Here is a 23,438-nt window from a genome sequence, read left to right as displayed (position 1 = left end):
ATTCCAATTCCCAGGAGAGAGGATCTGATTGAACTGAAATGGTGCCCAGGAACGCGTGGTCTGTTTTAATTAACAGTCTCACAAACACTATTTGTAACAGAGGAAGGGTATTCTCCAAGAGAAAATCAAAGACAGACTTGCTGGGGGGTAAAACCTGCAACTGGCCGCTATGAGAGAGCTGGACTCCAGATTTATTAGCAGGATCCTTCCAACCCCAGAAATCCTGCATCATAATCTGAATAATATAATCTGAAGCAATGGTTTATTTTGCTTTGCTTTAATTTCAAAGAGGTACCCTTCCTCAGTTGAAATCTTAAGGGGGAATCCTCATTATATAATACACATTAAAGCAGTTTTAAGTTAGTAAAACATGATAATGATGCACACAAAAATTTGAAATTGGGGAATCGAGATTAACAGTTGTCCCCTAGGTCAGCCTCAGCAACCAGTTTGTTTCTGTCTTGTTTTGGTTGCACAGTACTGACAAAGATCTAACTCACACGGAGAAATTATTGCAAAAGGTTTTAACAACTCACCCTGCGATCTCTGAACAATCTTCTATTAAAGAGAAACAGCAAATCATTTATTTCTAAATCTGATCCAGGGGATTGCCAATGTGTTAAAATCTAGTGCATCACACATTGAAACCTGCGAGTTTTTACTACATCTTCTAAAAGTCTTCAATGTTTTTAAAAGTAGAAATTGAAGCGTATGGTTCTACAGAAATAAGAGGCTTCAAAAACCATGGCCTTCAGGGCCTCAAACCCCTTCCTGGATTCTGGACCAGAGACCAACCTAACTGGCAATCTTTGGCTCCTTATTGTAAGAGCCTTCATCTGTATGAACAGCCACAGATGTAACATCTCCATCCAGTGTCAGGAAGTTACCCACCAGTCATACAACAGAAGCTTTATAGAAGATTCTAACTGCAAGAGCTAATTTCTGTGTGTGAAGGGGGCAGGATAAGTAAAGAAAGGAATTTGATTGTAACTCAGTGAGCCAAACCACTTGTAGCAAATTTCAGATTAGTCTGAAATAAACTTACTCATCTCTTTCTTCTTGGGGGTGGGGTGTGTGTGTTGACAGGGTTGAGGGTAGGGCAGGAATAGCCTTTGTTTTATTGGTAAAAATCATCAAATATTTATATTTACTCCAGAAAGCTTTTTCCTAACGGCCTGCAGAGACTGTAGCTGTTGCCAGCTCTCCCCACTGGCTATGGGAGCTGTAGAATCTGGGAGATGGCACCACCTAGTGGTGGTGGTGATGATGACAATGATGATGATGGTGGTGCCTCCTTGTTGCCTGGGAAGCCCAGCAGACAGCTTCATTCCTTAAGCTCTGAAGGTCTCCACACTCTCCAGAACCTGTCTTTAGAATTCCTGGACCCAATGGCTGCATAAACTGCCAGAAAAAAAATAAAAGACAACTTCCAGAAAAACGAATATAATGATAACGATGATGATAAAAAAAATAACTTACCCAAGTCACCTAATTTGGTGAGATCACATTTGCAAGCCTTTGGGTGCACTGATTCCTCCCCAAATCAAAAAGCAGAGCCTTGTGACTTTGGGGAAAAGTTGCGTGTGTGTGTGTGTGTGTGTGTGTGTGTGTCTCCTTTCCATTTTAATAAAAATTCAATCTAAGTCCAGTTTATTTTTTAATTTTTGAAAAATTTTAATTCCAGTATAGTTAATATACAGTGGTATATTAGGTTCAGGTATACAATAGAGTGATTCAATAATTCTTTATATTCCTCAGTGCTCACCAAAATAAGGGCACTCTTAATCCCTTTCACCTGTTGCACCCATCCTTCCCCACCCACTTCCACTCTGTTAACCACCAACTTTTCTCTACAGTCAAGAGGTTGTTTTCTGGAAATAAAGATTCTATTTATTTATTTGACAGAGAGAGAAACAGCCAGAGAAGGAACACGGGCAGGGAGAGTGGGAGAGGAAGAAGCAGGCTTCCCACTGAGGGAAGCCTGACTCAGGGAGCCTGACCTGGGGCTCAGCTCACTCCCAGGACCCCAGGATCATGACCTGAGCCGAAGGCAGACACTTAACAACTGAGCCACCCAGGTGCCCCTGGTTTGTCTCTTTTTTGTTTCTTAAATTCCACATATGAGTGAAATTATGTGGTATTTATCTCCCTGTGACTGCCTTATTTCCCTTAGCACTTTACCCTCTAGATCCTTCCATATTGTTGCAAATGCCAAGATTTTATTCTTTTTATGGCTTAGTGATATTCTGGTGTGTGTGTGTGTGTGTGTGTGTGTGTGTGTGTGTATTATGTCTTCTTTATCTATTCATTTATTGATGGATGCTGGATGCTTGGGCTGATTCCATAACTTGACTTTTGAAATAATGCTGCAATAAAACATAAGGGTGCAATATTCTTTTGAATTAGTGTTTTTGTAGTCTTTGGGTAAATACCGAGTAGTGGAATTACTGGAGTATGTGGTAATTCTATTTTGAATATTTTGAGGAACCTCCATACTGTTTTTCACAGTGGCTGCGTCAGTTTGCACTTCCACTGATGGCCCACAAGGTTCCTTTTTCTTCACATCCTTGCCAACATTTGTTTTTTCTGTTTTTTACTTTAGCCATTCTGACAGGTGTGAGGTGAGATATCTCATTGTGGTTTTGATTCATATTTCCTTGATGATGAGTGATACTGAGCAGCTTTTCATGTCTCTGTTCATGTCTTATACCCATTTTACTTTACTTTTTCTTTTTAAAGATTTTATTTATTCATTTGAGAGAGAGATACGCAAGAGAGGGAACACAAGCAGGGGGAGTGGGAGAGGGAGAAGCAGGCCTCCTCCTGAGCAGGGAGCCCGATGCAGGGCTAGATGCAGGGCTCGATCCCAGGACCCTGGGATCATGACCTGAGCTGAAGGCAGACACTTAAACGACTGGGCCACCCAGGTGCCCCCTTATGCCCATTTTAAAAATTGGATTGGTTTTTTTGTTGTTGAGTTCTATACGTTCTTTATATATTTTTGGATACTAACGATGTATTGGGTATGTCATTTGCAAATATCTTCACACATTCAGTAGATGGTCTTTTAGTTTTGTTGGTTGTTTCCTTTGCTGTGCAGGAGCTTTTTATTCTGATGTAGTCCCAATAGTTTATTTTTGCTTTTGTTTCCCTTGCTTCAGGAGACATATCTAGAAGAATGTTGCTATGGCCGATGCCAAAGAAATTACTGCCTATGATCTCTTCTAGGATTTTTATGGTTTCAGGTCTCACATTTAGGTCTTTCATCCACATTGCGGTTGTGTGTGTGTGTGTGTGTGTGTGTGTGTAAGAAAGTGGTTTGGTTTCATTCCTTTGCAAGTAACTACGCAGTTTTTTCAACACCTTTGTTGAAGACTCTTTTTTTCCGTTGAATTTTCTTGCCTCCTTCATTGAAGAGTGACCATATAATCATGGGTTTATGCCTGGGCTCTTTATTCGGTTCCATTGACTTATGTTTCTGTTTTTATGTAGCACCACACTGTTTTGGTTACTACAGATTTGTGGTATACCTTGAAATCTAGGATGGTGATACCTCCAATTTTGTTCTTCTTTTTCAAGATTGTTTTGGCTATTTGGGGTCTTTTGTAGTTTCATACAAATTTTAGGATTGTTTGTTCTAGTTCTCTGAAAAATACTATTGGTATTTTGATAGGGATGGCATTAAATCTGTAGATTTCTTGGGTAGTATGGACATTTTAATGATATTTGTTCTTCCAATCATGAGCATGGAATGCTTTCCATTTGTTTATGTCATCTTCAGTTTTTTTCATCAATATTTTAGTTTAGAGTACAGGTCTTTCATCTCCTTGGTTAAATTTATTCCTAGGTATTTTATACCCTTTGATGCAATTGCAAATGGGGATTGTTTTCTTTTTTCTTTTCTTTTTAAATTTATTTGACAGAGAGAGACACAGAGAGAGAGGGAACACAAGAAGGGGGAGTGGGAGAGGGAGAAGAAGTCTTCCGCTGAGTAGAGAGCCTGATGTGGGGCTCGATCCCAGGACCCTGAGATCATGACCTGAGCAGAAAGCAGTCACTTAACAACTGAGCCACCCAGGTACCCTGGGGATCGTTTTCTCTATTTCTCTGTTACTTTGTTATTTTTTCTTCTCTTTTTTTCTTTTCCCCTCCCATTATTTATCCCAGTATCTATCAACATACGGAATTCTGCATATGTATGCACGTCAGAGGTTGCAAAGGAAAAATAGAGATGGGGCCTGGTGAGAAGGGACAGAAGTGCTGCACCTGGAGAACTGGGAAATAAAGTGGGGGTGGGGGGGGCTTAATGAGAGAAAGGGGACAGTTAATTCACTGATGAGCCAAGGGCTGACCTTTTGGAATCCCAAGGCAGCCTGTTTTCCCATTTTAAATGATCTGGGAATTAATTGATCTCCATCTGTCAGAGCATTCCCCACGCCCACCACCCCTGAAGGCCCAATACCCCCAAGTAATCCTCAGTAGTTTCACTCAAGCCAGAATCATGGAATCCTGCTCTTGCTGACACCTCTGGAGGCCCTGAGACCTACCCACCCTCTCCAGGATGCCTCTAAGGTTGTTTCCTCACGTTTGCCACAGACCCAGAGCTGCTGCTCAGAGCCTGAGGCCATGTGCTCTGTAATTAGCACAATATCACCCTAACCGTGACAATTGATTGAGCAGCTACTTCGTGCCTGGGTGATACCAAGCTCCCACATTTACTACTTGAGGTAGGTATGATAAATGCGGGGACTGGGGCTCAGACGGGCTAAGTATCGCGCGTAGACCTTACATCTCACTGCTGATTCACTTCCAGCCCACCTTAAGCACTAGGCCACTGCAAGCCTGGTATGAGATTCTATCTGCCTGGAGCCAACACTTTATAGCAGATTCAGCCCCAAGGTCTTTTCCCATTTTCTCTGTTATTTTCCTACAACCTGGTGTCATTTCTATCTCCTCCACCTCAGCAGGACTCTTGAAATTGCCAGGGACAGCTTTGTCGTTGTTCCCTTCCCTAAGAAGTCCGGAAGGTATTTCTAGTTAGCAGAAAGCCTAGATGCAGGTCCTCCGGAATGTGTCACTCTGTCCCCCAATTCTGTGGTGATGTCCCCCTCAGGTAGGTTCCCCCTAGTGGGGGCAAAGAAGCAGGTCTGGGTTTATATTCTTACCAAGCCTAGCAGCCCCACTATAGAGTGTGCCTTTTCTTCATTTTCAGGACAGATAGGTCTCTTTTGCCCTTGTCATCTGCTGTGCAACAGGCACAGAGGCAAACTACAATGATCGCTGTACAGCATAGGCATCACTTGGGAACTTCATAGAAATGCAAATTATAGGGCCCAATACCAGACCCACTGAATCCGAAGCTCTGGGGGTAGGCCCAACAATCTGTTTCAATAAGCTCTCTACATGGTTCTGATGCACATTGGGTTTAAGAACCACTGGGTTAGGGAAAGCCCTTTACTGGAGTTACACATAAGCCAGCAGTTAGTAGGAAAGCAGGCACAGGGGCACCTGGGTAGCTCAGTGGGTTAAGCCTCTGCCTTGAGATCAGGTCATGATCCCAGGGTCCTGGGATCAAGCCCCGCATCAGGCTCTCTGCTCAGCAGGGAGCCTGCCTCCACCTCTCTCTGCCTGCCTCTCTGCCTACTTGTGATCTCTGTCAAATAAATAAAATCTTAAAAAAAAAAAAAAAAAAAAAGCAGGCATAGGTACCCGCGGAGAGACATGCTGAAGCAAGGCATTGTTGGATGCACTGTAGGTGTATGTTCCTACCCACCTGTTTCTCTCCCTGGTAACAGGACAAGTATGAGAACAAGTGTGAGTGCAGGCAGACCACTAGGGTGCTGGGCAGAGTGGACTTAGGTGCCAATTGTCGGAAAAAGCCCAGTGCCTAATACTTGGGGCCTTTGGGCCCCTTGTGAGTTGTAACTCCTCCAGCCTGGAGAGAAAGCAGTAGTCCTGGAGGAATCTGGGAACAAGTGCAGCTCCCACTGGGTCCAGGCAGCCCAGAGCAGGGTCCTGGGGTCACAGTTGGGAAATGTTCTACATTGCACACACCAGATTTCCCGTGAAAGTCCTAAAGCCCTGCATTTGAGTCTGGACCTACTTGAGCCACGTGCCTGTCCTTGAGCCAGTCTGGAGAGCTGAAAGCTGACTGACAAGGCCTGGATCACATCAGCACCCCTGGCTGCCTCTATCACTTCAAGCAGGTTTCCTAGTCTCATCCGCTGGGGTAGTCCTGAGTAGGTCTCAGGTTTAAGAGTCTGGATTCCTGAGGTTTCCTGAAACGTTGGACCCCCCACCAAAGCGGTGGTGACCCCTACCTGCTGCCTCTTCTAGTTCCCACTGGTATCAACAGGCCCACACGACCCCTCCAAGCTCATTACTTATCCCCAACAGGACTTGAAAAGGATGCCAGCACCTCTAGCCTAGCAGGGTCCTGCCACCACGTGGATGTGAGCAGAGGGGCCTGGTATCCAGGGAAAAGCTCTATCTGGAGGCAAGCTGGACACCTGCATCTGCAGGAATACTTTATGTGTCACTTAAGTTCTTTGAGCCTCCACTTCTCCACATACAAATGTTGGATTTGGCTTTACAGATGCTCCAAGACCCTTCCTGGTTCTAAGAGCCTATGATTTTTCTATAGTATTGTCTAATTTTCCAAGTATTCTAAATTCTCTGCCCTCAAAACTGCTCCCTCACACCTACTGTACTTGACACACTTAAAAAAATTTTTTAAAAGATTTTATTTATTTGACAGACAGAGATCACAAGTAGGCAGAGAGGCAGGCAGAGAGAGAGGAAGGGAAACAGGCCACTGAGCAGAGAGCCTGATGCGGGGCTCGATCCCAGGACCCTGGGATCATGACCTGAGCCAAAGGCAGAGGCTTTAACCCACTGAGCCACCCAGGCACCCTGACACACTTAAAATTTGACATGAAACTCTTCATACATGTTACATCATTTGACCCTCAAAACAGCCACCTAAGGTAGATACTTGTCCGGGCCCCAAGTCACGTGGTGGGTTAACAGCAGACCCATGTCTCGTCCTTTCAGACCCCAGCCCCCTGCTCCGCAACCCCCACCCAGCCCCCAAAGGCCTTAACCTCCTTTCTCCCTTTCCTGCAGCGGGGGAAGTGGGGGCGGAGACAGCCATGGCCGGGTGAGGTATTACAGAACCCTCAGCCAATTCCTTTTTTACCCCATGAAGCTTTGATGATGGAGCCCAGACATCAGGAGTGGAGACTGGGGACATACGAGACACATCATCTTTCATTGTGGATACCAGGTCAATGTTACACATGTGACAGATCAGCACATGTTACACATGTGACTGAGATCAGAGGTAAGGCTGAAACCAGATGTAAGAGGAGAGGGTTGTTTTTTAATACACTGTGTAGCTTCACTGAGTTTACCTGAGGCCATTCTCATTCCTATAAGTGTACATTTATATCTTAATAAGGATGTTGCTTGAAAGATGCACTATATACAGTGTAGGAGGCGGTGTTTTTTTAAGATGAAAGATTCTAAGAACTGGCAGGACATTTCCAAAGATGAAAGGGAAAAAAAAAAAAGGAAAGGCCTGGATAACAAAAACCAGAACTCCTGGGAGACTGGAGGTCCAGGGTGGGGGCACAGGGATCTCAAAGAAGGGAATTCTAGAAAGGTATTTCCCAGGTCTGGGAGGAAGCTGACTTGAGGGAAGGAAATGTGCTTACACACAAGGCTTCTTGGAGGGAGCAGCATGACTGCCTTGTGAGCTTAAGTGTCTAACCTCTCTGGCTCAGATGAACAGCGGCCTGCCCCTCTTTTCCACTGAGAAGTCATTGTCCCAAAGACCACCATGGTAGAGTTGCTGAGGGGGTTGCTGTGGGCAGCACTTTCTGGTGGAAGTCTTACCTTTAGGGGGATCTGTATTACAGTTCCAGAGTTACTGATCCAAATGTTGGGAAGTCCTGGGGTATGGATAAGGCTTGGATTGGGGCTCAGAATCCTACCTAGTACAAAGGCCAGTTCGCTCTCATGGTTCCTCTCAGAGCCTGTTTGCTGATCTGTAGAACAGGAATGCAAGTCTCTACGAGGTTATCATGAGGAATAAGCACTTTCTTAGCACAATACGTGATAAACAATTAGGTTACAAGAAACAGCAGTGGGCATGGTAATGGATGTTTGACCACTGGTGTACCAATCAGATGAGAAGTGGGTTCTATGTCATTTGTTACTGGTAATCACTGAAGTACGAAAATTCATAAAATTATTCACAGTAGAGACCTATCATATATGCAATAATATTTGTATGACTAGGGTCAGGCCATTTGGCCTCTCTGAACCTGTCCTCATTAGTAACATGGGAATAATACCACCTCATAGCTGGAGGCCGAGAATACAGAAATGAACAAACCACATTTGTGGAATGTTCAGCCAAGTAGGGACATTTCAGGAGTCTGTACGGCTCAAGGATTAAAACCAGAGGTCTCGGGCACCTGGGTGGCTCAGTGGGTTAAGCTGCTGCCTTCGGCTCAGGTCATGATCTCAGGGTCCTGGGATCGAGTCCCGCATCGGGCTCTCTGCTCAGCAGGGAGCCTGCTTCCTCCTCTCTCTCTCTCTCTGCCTGCCTCTCTGCCTACTTGTGATCTCTCTCTGTCAAATAAATAAATAAAATCTTTTAAAAAAAAAAAAAAAAAACCAGAGGTCTCGTCTTAGTGTTCCAAGTCTATCCTTCCTATCCCCCAGGCCACCTTTCAAGCCCTTTATTTCATAGCTTCTCCTAAACTACAGCCAAACAACTCTATCCTAACCCATCCCCTCAACTCACGCTTGCTTAAGCTGTTCTGCCTGGAATGCCCTTTCCTTCAATTCCTCCCGTTAAAATTCACCAGTTCTTTCAAAATCCATTTCAAGCATTACCTCTTCCCTGTGCCTTTCTCTTACTACTGCCAGGAACTGAACTCTGAAGCTGGGCAGAGAAAAAGAAATGCCAGGAGATGACAAAGCTGTTTTCTAAGTGTATTCTCCCTCTAGCTTGATCCCAGAAGCCTAGTCAGGTCTCAAACATCCCAATATCTCCATCAGGGCCTCCATCCAGTGAATGACCCTTAGAATAGTCTTATCCTGTCCAGGTGGGTTCCTGACTTCCAGGACCAGCACAGAGTTCAATATATTACCATTTCAGCAAATAGGAGGGACCTCAATTTCCTTTAAGTAACCTCTTATAAACTGTGGGACTTTAGGAAGACATTTAATCTGAATCTCCACTCTCAACTATGAAGTTGGGGTAACATTATTACTAAGCTTATTATGAGAATAAAGAAAATCAATAATGAAGCACCTAGCATCCAGTAGATGCTCAGTAAGTAATAGCTCCCCCCAAGGAGCACTGGATCAACCCAAAGTATAAAGGGGGAGAAAAAGAAAAGATGAATGAAACACACAAAAAAATAAGGTAGATGAAAAAATTTGAATAGAGATTACAATAAATATAAATGGGCTAAATCCACCTATTAAATGATAGATTAGGTTAAAAAACATGCAAGTTTACAAGACACATACCTCAAGAGATCAAATTCTCTCTTCACTTTACCCATTCTTCCAAGTCCAAGGGTTTGCTTGCAGGCTTTATCACCCCACCCCACACTGCAAACAAGTCCTTGTCTTCATCAGCAGGCAACTATTACATCTTATTCATGGCATTTATTGTTGGCTGTGGATTATCTATATAATAAAGGCTCAGAATTCTTTTAGGCACCAAAATTTTTATTTACCCATCTTCCTGCTATTTTTTAACATTATAAACATTAAACATTATAAACCAAATGAATCTTTTTGATCCAAGGTTGTGACAGGAACCATTGTGTTCCAAAGAGGTGGCAGATGTATGCCTCCTTTTATGATTCTCTGGCCCCTCTCAACCTCTGGGTGTCACTTCTCTTTTTCTTGCTCTCCCTTAACAGTATACTCTAACCTGTGTAAAATAGAAACCGACAGTACTAATCTCATTGTTCTGGGAAACCTCTTTAACAAGAGAATCCACAGCACTAAGGTAGCTTCTCAGGGACATCAAACTCCCAAAAGTTCCTCCCAGCTCTCTGATACAGTTCATTCTCATGTCATGGGCTGAGGAACCAGTGAATCAGTAAACTAAGAACATGTGTAAAGTCCACAGGCCGGGTGAGGGCCTAGATGGTAAAGTGCATGCACTTTGTGACCACCACTGCTGACTTCCAACCCAAGTAAGGACTGACTGAGCAGTTCTAAAACCCCTGAGCTCATGGTTCCCTGTGGGTATCTCCTATGTACTTGTGATGACCAGGGCTTGAGAAAGGGCTTCTCAATTCCATCTGCCACACTTAAACAGTATGAGGGATGCACCAGAGGCCAAAGATGGAGTGACTAGCTCTGGGGAGTCAATGGGGGACATTAACAAACCTATCTCAAAGTTGGTGCCATTTGCTCTTGGGGAAGAGAGGTGGGACTCCAGCTACAAGGCAAACAGTAGGCCTGGTTCTCAGTAGCGGTAATGATCAGGCTTGAAGGGACCATCACGTGACAAGCCCAAGTACTGGGCCTGCTTCTCAGTCAGCTTGGTCAGCTTCACATTCAGCTTAGTCAGGTGGGCTTCAGCCACTGCTTCATCCAGCTAGAGAGAAACACAGGAAGACGTAGAATCAGTGTCCTGCTCTGGGACCCATTACTTGCAACCAGCTACCCACAGAGACAAGAACTACTCTGTTGAAGTATCCGTCATACATGTTACACACATTACCTCATTCTATCCTCACAGCCAGCCTCACTGGATGTGTTGTTTTTGGCTGCCCAGCTCCCCTTCCTCAAGAGGGAACCATGCAACATACCCCCTCCAAGTAGCCCTGGTGAGACCATCGACTACATCTCCTTCCTCACCCTCCACCAACCCAAGCAACTACCACATGCTGCTCTGGAATTTATCTATGAACAGAACATATTTTCTATGACAGAGACAGGGATTCTTTAATTCCTAAACAGGGAAAGAATTTTTTTTTTTTTTAAGATTTTATCTATTTATTTGAGAGACAGTGAGAGAGAGCATGAGAGAGGAAAAGGTCAGAGGGAGAAGCAGACTCCCCATGGAGCCGGGAGCCCGATGCGGGACTTGATCCCAGGACTCCAGGATCATGACCCAAGTAGAAGGCAGTCGCTCAACCAACTGAGCCACCCAGGCGCCCCGGGGAGGGAATCTTAAACAGGGAGGGTATCAGTCTCAGCTCGTCAGTCAGTGGCAAGTCTATTTGACAAGTGAAGTGAATCTAAAGAAGAGAACAGCCAAGACACAGAGGAAGATGAATCCCTAGGTCCACTGTCTGACTCTTAGACTTCTCTGTTACATAACCAAGGGTTTCCTTTTAGGTTAAAATGGCTGTTGACTGTTTTACAATATATCCTTAAATCCTTTGTTTATAAGTTCGTAATATCCTTTCCTTCAAGAGGGAGAGCCAATTCCTCGCTCTTTGAGTGACTCACTTCCAATGAATAGAATAAAGCAGAAATGATGTTGTGGGACTTGGAGACTAGGTCCTAAAAGGCATTTGAAGCTTCCTCCTTTGCTCTCTTGTGGATCACAAACTCTAGGGGAAGGCCAGCTCCCCTAGCGGCAACAGCCGCTCTCTGGGAGTCAGTCCCTGCTTTTGGGCCTCAGTTTCCTCCTCTGATAAATGGAGAGAATGATTTCTGCCCTGTGGAGGACTCTGGGAGGACTCCTAAGAGGGCAGAAATGCAAACCCACCTTCTTGGGCAGGAAGTGGACCCCAACAGAGTACTTGTCTGGGTGTGTCCACAACTCTATCTGTGCCAGCACTTGGTTGGTGAAGGAGTTGCTCATCACAAAGCTGGGATGGCCCGTGGCACAGCCTAGGTTGACCAGCCGGCCCTCAGCCAACAGGATGATACGGCGCCCATTTTTCAGCCAGTAGCGGTCCACCTGTAAGTGGGCAGAGCAGCAGTGAGGGTTGGCAGGACATTTGTTCCCAATGTCCATCCCTGCTTCATCCTACCCTCTTGACTAGCAGGCCTTCCTGCCTCCTGCAGTGTCTGTGAAGGGACTGGACTGTCCTATAACAACCCACAGTACAGGGCCAGGCCCTCACAAGTAGTAAGAGCCAATAGTTTTTAAGGAGCTCTGAGCTGCAGAGCTCACAGGTCTGCTGTGAGAATTTAATAAGCTGACACATGTAAAGCCTTTGACACATGGCTTGGCAGATCCTAAAGTACTCAGTAAGTATTAACTAATGTTATTATCATTATTATTGCCATGTGCCCTGGGTTAAAAGCGTACACAAACTAATTATATATTTGTATATAATTATTACATTTGATTCCAGTAACCACCCTAGGATTTAAGTACTATTATTATCCTCATTTCACAGATAGAGAAACCGAAGTTTAAAGGGTTAAGTTGCTGCAATTGGAGCCTGGACATTTTGAGCACAAATCCCATGTTCTCGATTGTCATGCTTAGTCAAAGTCGGAGGGGTGCCCAACGTGGGCTGCACAGCAGAATCATCTTGGGAGCTTTAAAAAAAAAATATGGGGATGTCTTGGTGTCACTCTAAGATTCTGATTTAAGTGGCCCTGAAACTAGGCCCCCGTCCTCCCCCGTTCCACTGCCCAGGTTGCCAGAGCCTCCTCATCTACTCTTCCTGGTGACCAGCCCACAAACACACCCCCTCTGCCTTCATCCGCCCACCCTGCTGGGGCTTCTCACCTGGGGCTTGATGTTCACCTTCTCCACAGCATTTTCGTTCAGCCACTTGACATCGATCTCCACGTCGAAGTGTCCAATGTTACACACTATGGAGTCATCTTTCATCTGCTCAAAGTGCCTGTTGGGGAGTGCCAACCCATGGGAGGCTGTCAGGGACAAAGAGCAGCCCCGAGCCTGCCTTCTTCCTCGCTCCCTGCGACCCCCACCCTGGCACCTACCGGCCAAGGATGATGTCAGTACAGCCTGTGGTGGTGACAAATATGTTGCCCTCCTGACAGGCCTCATCCATAGTGGTCACCTCATAGCCTGTGCAGAGATGGCGTCCACGGGTCATCCAGGGTGGCCCTGCCCCTCTGGCCCCAGTGGCTGACAGCCAACCCTTGCCCTATCATACCCTCCATGGCAGCCTGCAGTGCATTGATGGGGTCGATCTCCGTGATGATGACGCGGGCCCCAAAACCTCTCAGGGCCTGGGCACAACCTTTGCCCACATCGCCATAGCCTGCTACCACTGCCACCTTGCCTGCAATCATCACATCTGTAGCCCGCTTGATGCCATCTATAAGAGACTCCCGGCAGCCATACAGGTTGTCAAACTTGCTCTGAAAGAAGAGGGGGCAAAGGGGTGACGGGGGCAGGCAAGGCCCTGGGGCCTCGGACCTACTCTCAGCGTCTTGGCCTAGTGGGGCTTGGGCTGATGCCTTCCTGTGACTCTCCCCACCAGCTAATGTGCTCCCATGCCCCTCGCTCTGATCAGCCCAAGACATTCTCCCTAGCCCTTCTATGCCAGTCTAGAAGGCTTCCTGAGGATCAACTGCTAAGAGAGATTGCCTAGAATCTGCTTCACTTTAAAGCTCTGGCTGTATAACTCATTGTATAATTCTTCCCTCTTTAATGTACTTATTACCCTCAGTCATTATAACTCCTTTCCCCCTGTCAAATGAGGGCTTCAAGTCCTTAGCCTACAGCCTTCCCAGGGGCCTTTCTTCAGAGGCCTCCTCCTGAGCTGCACTGGGAATGAATGGCCGAACACGACACTGCCCCACAGACTCACCTTGGTGACTGAGTCATTGACGTTGATGGCAGGCACCTTCAGCTTCCCGTTGGCCATCATCTTGTATAGGTTATGGACCCCCGTTGTGGTCTCCTCAGAAATGCCTCGGATGCCTAGACAAGAGAGGAGGGCCTGAGGTTAAGGCCAGGAAGGGGCTGACCAAAGGATAATTAATGGCCGTGCCTCTGGGATGAGACCCCAAGAGCCTCAAAGAGCCCACACCTCAACTCACCCAAATTCCTCACCTCTGCCCCAAAAGCTGCTTTTCTTTCTGGCTTCCCATCTCTGTGACTGATACCAGTCACCCAATCCTCTAGCCCAGCATGCAAGGGGAGTCACCACCATCACCAGCCCTATGGATCCCGTCTCCCCACGATCCCCAAGCTCTCCATTCGAACTGCCACTGCCCTAGTCCCTGCCACCATCATCTCTCGCCTGGTCTCCCAGCCACAACCCATCTTCTATCTACACAGAGCCCAGGAGCCATTTTATATTTTCAGAGAAATCTTTTTAGTACCACCCAATTACTTCTCTTTCCTCTCAGGATCAAGCCAAACTCTCTTCTCTTGGCCTGTTAAGTGCTTACACATCCACCCTTCATTAAAGCTCCGTCTATACCCTGCAATTCTCCTCAGTAAAGGAATGCCATACTGGCTTCCCTTCAGTTTCCTGAATAGTCCATCCTTTCCTGCCTCAGGGCCTTTGTACTGCCTAACCCCTCTACATTCCTTCCCACCCTGATTTAACAAAGCTGACTCCTTCCCAGCTGTTCCCAGCCCTCAAACCAGACCTTAGCCAGACCTCCCCCCATCACCTCAGCCCCACACCATCAGAAATCAGGAGGCCAGGCCCGAGCATGTCTGCAGGAACCTGCCATCTTCCCATCTTCCAGAGAATCTGCTGCTCTAGGCAGTGGAGTTCTGCCAGGGCTGCTGCCTTCACACGGGCAAGCAGGCCCCATCTAGCCTACCAATACCCTGCCCACCCACCTACCCCATTTACCTGACAGGAGCTGTGGGTACTTGGTGTGAATGAGGTTGGTGAGGTCACCGCCGTCATCCAGAATCATGTTGAGGGGCCCGTCCTTGAAGTACAGCGTCTGCTCAATGCACCACAGGTACTCCTCGTCTGTCTCACCCTTCCAGGCGTACACTGGAGGTTGGGTGGCACAGCATATCGGGACTCGCCCTCCCCACTGAGGCCTGCTACAGGCAGCCACCGGAGCACAGCCAATGCGATCTCCTACCGAGTTTCCATCCCCAGCCACCTCCAGCCCCTCTGAGGACTCAGGCGGTGAAAAGAACAGAACTTGGAACCAGCTCGATCTGAGGGCAAATCCTGGTTCTCCATTCACCAGCTGGGGAACTTTGAACAAAGCACTTCACCTCTGACAGCCTCCGTTTCTTCACCTCTAACAGTACTGATTAAGTGAGATGGAGGCCAAGTACGGCCCCTCCAGATATAGGTATCTGGAAATAATTATTTCCTTCCCTACCCCCTTCTGTCTGGACCCCAAGGATGGGGACAGCAATGAGTGACCGGGGCTCGGTCACCCACAAGGCCTAATGCTGCAAAGTGTTACAGGATCATTGAGCCACACTCAGGTGGACCCACAAGCCAAGATCCAAGATCCATTCTGCACTGAAAGGACTTGAGGGCCCAGCAGTCTCTGTGGTGGGTTGTCCTGGGCTAACTCTGGCCAAAAATTTAATAGCAGCTAATGTGCGTGGAGCACTTTCTCTGTGCCAGACATTATTTTGACTGCCTCATGCTCCCTCTCATTTTTCCTCGCAGTAACACTCTGAGGCAGGCATTACCATCATTCATTTTTGATGCCCAGAGAGGGGCTAAGATGCGCCCAGGTCACAGCATGGGCATTCCAGAACAGGCACCAGAATCCAGGCCTCCTCCTAACTACCGGCCCAGAGTGGGACACGGATGTTGGGCTCCTGTGAATCTTGAGCAAATGAAACTGGCCAAGCAGGCCTAGCTGCCCTCTCCGTTGAACTACAGCAGACAGTGGTCTTGAAAACAAGGCCTCTCCCAGAAAAGGGTCACGGAGCCAAATAAGGGTCACGGAGCCAAATAAGGCAAATAAAGGGGACCTGCCAGTCCAAGCTCTGGAAGGGTCCTCCCCAACCCATTCTCTCCACCTATGGCTGGTTAGAGGGAATTATGAATGCCCTATTGAATCACCATCAGAGCTAACCACTTCCCTCCCAGAGTCCCATCAGATGTGTACCTGTTTCTCTAGCAGCTTGTGATGAAGTCTTTCCTTAGCCTCCTAGACCATCAGACTCTAGGCAATGGACCTCTGGGGCTATTTTTCCACCCAGTATCTCCCCCGATTCTTTTGGAAATAGATGTACATCTTCCTTTAAGGAACTTCCTCTCCTCAGCATCATGTGGTTCCCAATCACAGGATCCCACCCTCCCTGGTTATGTGATTTGGGATGGGCCAAGAAGTGCATCCCAGAGGATTTTAGATGACAGTGGCACAAAACAACTCTTTGCTTAAGAATCACTAGGCTAGAATTCTGTGACCGGAACCCCTCTTCCCTGCCATGGGAAAACCTGTTGCAGTGCAAGTCAGTGAGGCAAAAAAGGGAGAAGCAGAGCCCCATTATGCATTCCCACATCCCTCAGCAGCAAACAGGACTCACCTGGAATGCCAGCCTTGGCGATGGCAGCAGCTGCGTGGTCCTGGGTCGAGAAGATGTTGCAGCTGGACCACTGCACCTAGAACAGCCAACGAGACAGGGCTGCTGGTCAGATGGCTCATGCACAGACAGAGATCGAGCAAAGCCCTGGATCAAGGGGGACAAGGCCCAGCGGGCTCTTCAACCATAGGCTGGGGACAACTGGTGCGTGGATGGGAGCCAGAGCATTAACAAAACCCGATTTAGGCTTTAAAACATCACCTGGTGCTATGGGAGGGCAAAGAGCTCCACAAGGAAGCAAGGAGATAAGTGAGGAAGCTGCTGTAAGAGTTCAGATGAGAAATGCCATGGTAGCAGCGGAGGTGACCACGGGTCTATTCTGAAGGCCGAGATGACAGAATTTGCTGTGGGGTTAGTTGCTGGCGGGGGAGAGAAAAAGGAGTCCAAGTCCTTGGACGGAGAGAACCTGGAAGGCTGGTGTTTCCATTTACTTACATGAGGAAGACTGCAGGAGGAGGGGGGAACAGGAAATCATGAGTTTGGACATGTTGAGGTTGAGATATCTACTAGATCTCTAAGTGGAGATGACTGACACAGCGGCTGCCGGATACATGGTCTGGAGTTGCGGGGAGAAGTCCAGGCTAATCCATGTATTTTGGAGTCATACACACAGTACTTAAAGCCAGGAAATCAGGCCACTGAGTGTGAATGTTGAAGAGCGGTAAGAGGTCCAAGGACTGAGGGTTGGTAGACTTGGTTCGTTGGTTTTGGCTGCTCTTCCCTGCCGCGTCTCGGGAAACCATCTTACTCCAAAACTCCCAGAGAGGTTGGAAGAGCCGCCAGCCCTTGGTACTTATAACCCAGGCTGAAACAACGAGAGCACACCCATCCTCCTGGCATCATGACTGGTCCATGGCGGGCACAGGACCCTGGGAGGGCCCATGAGAGACAGCCCTTAGATGACTCAGTGGGACATCAGCCTTGAGTTTTTTCCTACCCAGAGCTCCTCAGTCAGCAGGATGTGAACTGAAGGAACTCAAACTATCTTCGCAGTCAGGGCAAAAACATGGGTAAGAATAGTCACCACAAAGGGTGGTGGCACTGTGACAAGCCTGAAGCCCCTACTGGGCCCCAGGGGCACCACATTGGACGTCCCCACCCCCCACAGGAAATGCTGAGGGCCTCACCTCTGCACCCAGGGCCACGAGGGTCTCAATGAGGACAGCTGTCTCCACAGTCATGTGTAGGCAGCCAGCGATGCGGGCGCCCTTCAGTGGCTTAGAGGCCGAGTACATCTCCCTCATGCGCATCAGGCCCGGCATCTCATTCTCCGCAATGTCCAGGGCCTTGCGTCCCCAGGAGGCCAGGCTGATGTCGGCTGTAGGACCAAGATGGATAGGAGTTCCGTGAGCCGCCGCCTCCCACCAACCACAAAACACCACCATTCTTGCTTATCCACTTGTGGACACAAAACACTCAAGTGAGCCATCTGGTCACTGCACTCTCACTAACGCAACAAGGATTTACGGAGACAGGGCAGTCAAAGACAGACAGACATGGTCCCTGCCTAACCGCAGCTTACAGCCGTGTGGGAGAACACATGTAATCAAGGAGTCACTACAACGCAGTTGCTTGATCTCCTTGACCATATGAAAATGCTGCTTCCCCACTACCGATGTTTCTTTCCACTGGGAGTAAACTCACCTGTGTAACTAATACTCTTGGCCTCTCTCTGTCCTTGGAGAAGCCAGAGTGACGTGTCTGATTGGTAAACTTGGGAAGAATGAAGGGCATGCGCAGTTAAGCTCTCCCTTTTGCAAGCAAGCAGTAGCCAGCCAGCCTGCGGGGAGCAAGTTCTTTCACATGGAGACCTACCTAAGCTCCCCTTGCCTGTACCTGCAGGGTACCTGAATTTCGCAGTTTGCTAGCGGGATCATCGGACTTCAACACTCATCTACACCCTCTGGCTTTGATGTCATCAGTAATGAGAGTTCTATTTTGGCTTCTCTCTGCCACCCCAAATGTCTCAAATGTGTCCAAATTCTCAGACAGGAAAGAAGGATACTATTATGAGCTCTCTCACCATCTCAATATTCTTCTAACAATTTCACCCTTTCTCTCTCCCAGCCCACACCTGCTCACTCCCTAGGTCAATGGTTACAAACTTCCCTGATAAGAGTCATCAGGCATCCTTGTAAATCTCCCCTGGAAAAAAAGAGTCAATAGTTCTAGGCTGAGGGCTGAGACTCCTGGCGATTTTTATCCTTAGGGAAATTTATGTCCTGCCAATCACCCAAAAAGGTAGTTGGTGGGAGGGAAAGAACTGCAGAGAATAGTAACAATAAAACTAAGTCCGCTTCCTTCTGTACATCTAAGCAATTTCAGAGAAGAAATATTCCTCCCCCATGGGAGGAACTACTCCCCCAGTGCCTCGACACACACACCCTCCCCTTTCACCCTCCCACCCCACCCCTCCCCATTCACCTTGGCAGGCCATCACCAATTCTGACCCTCCTTTGGAAATCTTGATTTCAAAACCGGCCATGGCCATGTCCCATCTTTCCAATCCTCTCCCTCTGGAGCCCAAAATCCCAACAAGGGCAAAGCTGATCAGGTCAGAACCTCGAATGCATTAATCCTACCGATTTCCACAGTCCCTCACCACACCACCTTCTATTCTCAATTACTTCCACAGTGGAGGATTCCCCTGTTCCCTCTGAGAACTCCTTGGCAAAACTCCCTCACCCAACCCTCCACTGCACCCAAGCCAGTGAGCCCAGCAGGAGGAAAATCACAACCATACTAAGACCACAAATCTCACAGCACATTCAGCAATCATAGGATTTTTTTTTTTAACATCTTATTAATTTGATGGATAGAGATCATAAGTAGGCAGAGAGGCAGGCAAAGAGGGGGGGGAAGCAGGCTCCCTGCTGAGCAGTGAGCCCAAGGCGGGGCTCAATCCCAGGACCCTGAGACCATGACCTGAGCCGAAGGCAGAGGCTTAACCCACTGAGCCACCCAGGTGCCCCAATCGTAGGATTTTCTTGATAAATTTACTCTCCTTAGGCTGGGGCACCTGGGTGGCTCAGTTGGTTAAGTGTCCAACTCTTGATTTTGGCTCAGGTCATGATCTCAGGGTTGTGAGAGGGAGCCTTCTCGTGCTGAGCATGGAGTCTGCTTAAGGCTCTCCCTCCCAGGGCGCCTGAGTGGGTGTACTCTCTTGCACGCACACTCTCAATCTCTTAAAAAAAAAAAAAAAAAAAAAAATTTACTCTTTTCCTACTCTGTCCAAGCCTCTAGAACCTCTCCTAATGAATTAATAACCTCACTTCACAACTCATTGAGAAGAAATCAGAACTATGCCATATTGCCTTCATGCAATCCACTAGTCCTCCTCCTCCGTAGCTGTAGACCAAGCATTCTTATTATAAAAGAGAACAGTTTCTGCAGGGTGGGGCTTGATACCCTGTCCTCTCACCTTCTTGTGCCACATTACTACTCCACTGAACTTGCTCTCAAGGTCTCCCAAGACTGGTCTGATCCTACATCTAATGGTCAATTATCTATGTTCATGTTTCTCCCTGAAGCACTGCTCCCACTAATTACGTCCTCCTTCTGAAACCCTTTTTTTTCTTGGCTTCTATGTCTGTCGTCCCATAGTTTTCTTCCTACCCTTCTGGCTCCTCTTCCTATAACTGACTCTAATGTTTGGAAGCCTTCAGGGCTCCATCATCTCCTTCTTCTCTCTTACCAGGTGAGCTCATCCCATTAAAGCCTTTAAATACCTTCCCTACGGCAACAATTCCTATGTTATTTCCAGCCCAAACTTCTCCCCTGAACTTAGGACTCTCATAATCCAACTTATCTATTCAGCATCTCTACTTGGATACCCAGTTAGATCTATTATGTGTCACATTTGAGCCCTTGGGACTTCTCCTCCCTTTCAAACTTTTACTTCCCCAATCTTCCCATTTTAGGGAAATGAAACCACCATTTGATCAGCCACTCCAGCCAAAATCTTTAAGATTTGATTCCTCTTTTCCCCTTTCACTGTCTCACCCTCTTCCAGCCCATCAGCAACATTCCAAAAAGGCCCTCAACCCTGGCCAGCTGATCTCTCCACAGTATGACATGACCCCATTCTCGCTCAGGCACCGATGAGATCTTTACTTAACCTCTCTGGGCTTCAGTTTCATGGGGACAACTGGCTATTTGATAAACCACCATTTCCACAGTATCTTTTTTTTTCTCCCCCAAAGATTTTATGTAAGAGAGCACAAGCAGAGAGGAGGAGCAGAGGGCAAGGGAGAAGCACACTCCCCACTGAGCAGGGAGCCCAACTCCGGGCTCTGTCCCAGGACCCTGGGATTATGACCTGAGCCCAACTAACCCACTAAGACCTAACCCACTAAGCCACCCAGGCATCCTATTTCCACAGAATCTTTACAAGTGCTTCCTACTAGTGCCTCAGTTTCTTCCTCTGTATAACAGGACAAAGTCTACTTCCAAAGATTATTTTGTAAACACAAGCAAATCACCAAATACACTGCAAGTGCCCCATAAATACTGATGACTTTCTCCAGGTTTAATGGTGTCTTGAATTTACTTTAAAAACTGCTAGCAGCCTGAACAGGTTTGTGCTGAGAGTTCATTAGTTTGCTCCAAGTGTGTCCCATTACACAGAGTGGTGAAAGGGGTGTGCTTAGAGGCCTCCAAGGCCTACATTCATATCCTGCTCCAACACCAACCAGCTCTAAGATCTTGAGCAAGCTACCTTTATTCTTGTGACTACGCATACTCAACAACAAATGAGAAAGTAATAGTCCCTTCCCTAAAAAACCGTGAAATAAAATGAATTAATGTAGAATAAAGGTCAAAGGTGGTGCCCATCCCACAGTAAACGCCCAAAATACACTGGCAGTTTATCAACTTTAATCCACAGAACAGCAAGGATTTTTCTAAGCACTCCAAGCTTTCTTCGAGATTCGCTGCACGACTGTCCCTGTTGACCAGGAGAGTGACCCCAGAGGTTGAGTAACGAGCCCAAAGTCCCCTGTGAGTGGACTAGGGCCGGCCTCTGGCTAGCTGTCCAGGCCTCTCCCCCGCACACGCCTTAGGGACTCCAGCGCCCTCGCTTTCCCTACAGGAGGCCCAGACAGGGGTAGGCACTTGTCCGGGTCCACCCTGCTGGCCAAGGGGGATCCAGGTCCAGACGACAGGATCTTGGCCTCCTGGAATAGGTCCCTGCAGGTGCCAACAGTCCCAGGCCGCAGCCAGGTGCACGCTCTCCGCCTGCCCCAGCCCCCTCCGGGCGCAACACGCCGCCAGTTGGCGGCTCCGCAGCCCGCGCCGGGGCAATGGGCCTTGCGCGGTACGCCGGAACTTGTAGTCCACGGCCGCCTCCAACGAACCGCTCGCTTTGACTTGAGAACTCCAACCCCCAGGAGGCCTCGCGCAGCCAAGATCGCGCCGAGCCAAAGATTCAAGAGGACCATGAGCGCCCCGCGAGGGCCCCGCGGCTGCCTCCCCAACAGGCCACCAGCGGATGTGGAGCCTACGCGGCTAGCTGCGCTCCTGGAACTCACCGACTTTGTACGGCAGTTTGTCCGACATGCTGGCAATTTCCGCACAGAGTGATGGACACACGCGAAGGGAACAGCCCTGGGACTGCGGGTAGCGCAAGAAGGGCGGCGCTGGGCAGGGATCTGCGAGAGGCGCCGGCGCCTTTAAATATCTTCCTCTATCTTGCATATTCATGAGTCCCGCTACTGCTGAGCGGTCCGGGGCGGGGCCCAAAGCCGCGGAGGGAGGGGGCAGGGGCCGGAACGGACTTCGAATCCAGCTGAGAAAAAAACCCGGATTTTGTTCGTGGTGCGTCTGGAAGTGAGCTCGGGGAGAGTCCTGAGGGCAAACCTGAGGCTTCCTTTCTTTCATTCGTTCAGCCACGAAATCCATAGTCAAAACCTAGTGAAACTGCTATTCTTACCAGCTCACCTCCCGGAGCCGCAATTTGCTCATTAGTAAAATGGACCGAATGTACCTACCAAACGGGTTATACGTAAAGTTGCAATATGTCAGGTACCTAGCACATCCCAGATAATTCCACCCTCCCCCTCCAGGTAACCACTCTCCTGAATTTAGGTAAATTTGCGAGCATTTTCCTACTTCTACTGCATTTGTGTACATCGTTAAACGTTTCATTAAATTCCTTCTGTATTTAAGACCATTACGTAAATGGTACTATACTGTACGTAGCCTTCTGCAACTTGCTTTTTTCTGTCACTATGGTATTTGTACGAGTCACGCATATAGCTTAAAATGTACTTATTTTTGCTTTTGCTGCTAGATACTATTTCAGGCGTACGTTCCATGATTAATTTATCTGTTCCATGCTGATGTGCAGGTAATACACAGTCTATCGCTGCTGTATACGTGGAGCAATGGACATTTCTGTCCTTGTCTCTTAGTGCACGTGTGCGGGTGTCTCTGAGGCAGAAATGTACCCAGTCGTGGAGTTTCTGGGCTGACATTGCCAATTTAGTTTCCGATGTAGTTTTACCATTTTACCTGCCCCCCCCCCACACACACACACCAGCGGTATCTGAGATGGCCTGTTTTTCCATATCTCTGTGACCCCTTGTCAGTCTTAACAAATTTCTGTTGACGTTATGGATGTGAAAATGTATCTTCTTGTGTTTTTAACTGGCCACCTGAAGACCCTTTAACATCTCTCAAGGAACCCTGGCCCCCACCAGACCTCGACCCCAGCTGCTATCCATTTTCTTCCTCCCCTTTTCAAACATTTTCAGTGTTATGCCTTTCCCCGATCTGCACTTCTTAGCTCCCACTCAGTTCTCAGCTGTGTGGCCTCTACCCCCAGGTCTTGGCTGAAATTTCTACAGCCAAGGAAGGTCATCAGGAAACCTGGCTGAATCCAACAAATGTGCCTCAGCCTGCATTTCCATCCCACCGCAGCACACAATATGCC

General features: G+C 47.8%; 1 protein-coding gene across 1 annotated transcript; it reads right to left on the bottom strand.

Moving 5' to 3' along the window:
- Nucleotides 1-9,874: 9,874 nt before the first annotated feature.
- Nucleotides 9,875-22,190, bottom strand: AHCY (adenosylhomocysteinase). The gene is made up of 10 exons (XM_032350920.1): nucleotides 22,036-22,190; nucleotides 17,635-17,825; nucleotides 16,451-16,526; nucleotides 14,790-14,939; nucleotides 13,788-13,900; nucleotides 13,128-13,335; nucleotides 12,952-13,039; nucleotides 12,734-12,851; nucleotides 11,756-11,950; nucleotides 9,875-10,633 (listed from the first exon to the last, which is right to left on the bottom strand). The coding sequence occupies exons 1-10, from the start codon at nucleotides 22,061-22,063 to the stop codon at nucleotides 10,502-10,504; spliced, it is 1,299 nt and encodes a 432-aa protein (XP_032206811.1). The 5' UTR covers nucleotides 22,064-22,190; the 3' UTR covers nucleotides 9,875-10,501.
- Nucleotides 22,191-23,438: the final 1,248 nt, after the last annotated feature.

Source organism: Mustela erminea, chromosome 7 (assembly GCF_009829155.1).
Source record: "Mustela erminea isolate mMusErm1 chromosome 7, mMusErm1.Pri, whole genome shotgun sequence".
NCBI lineage: Eukaryota > Metazoa > Chordata > Mammalia > Carnivora > Mustelidae > Mustela > Mustela erminea.
The sequence above is the reverse complement of the archived record's forward strand: the minus strand, read 5'-3'. Positions and strand labels throughout refer to the sequence as shown.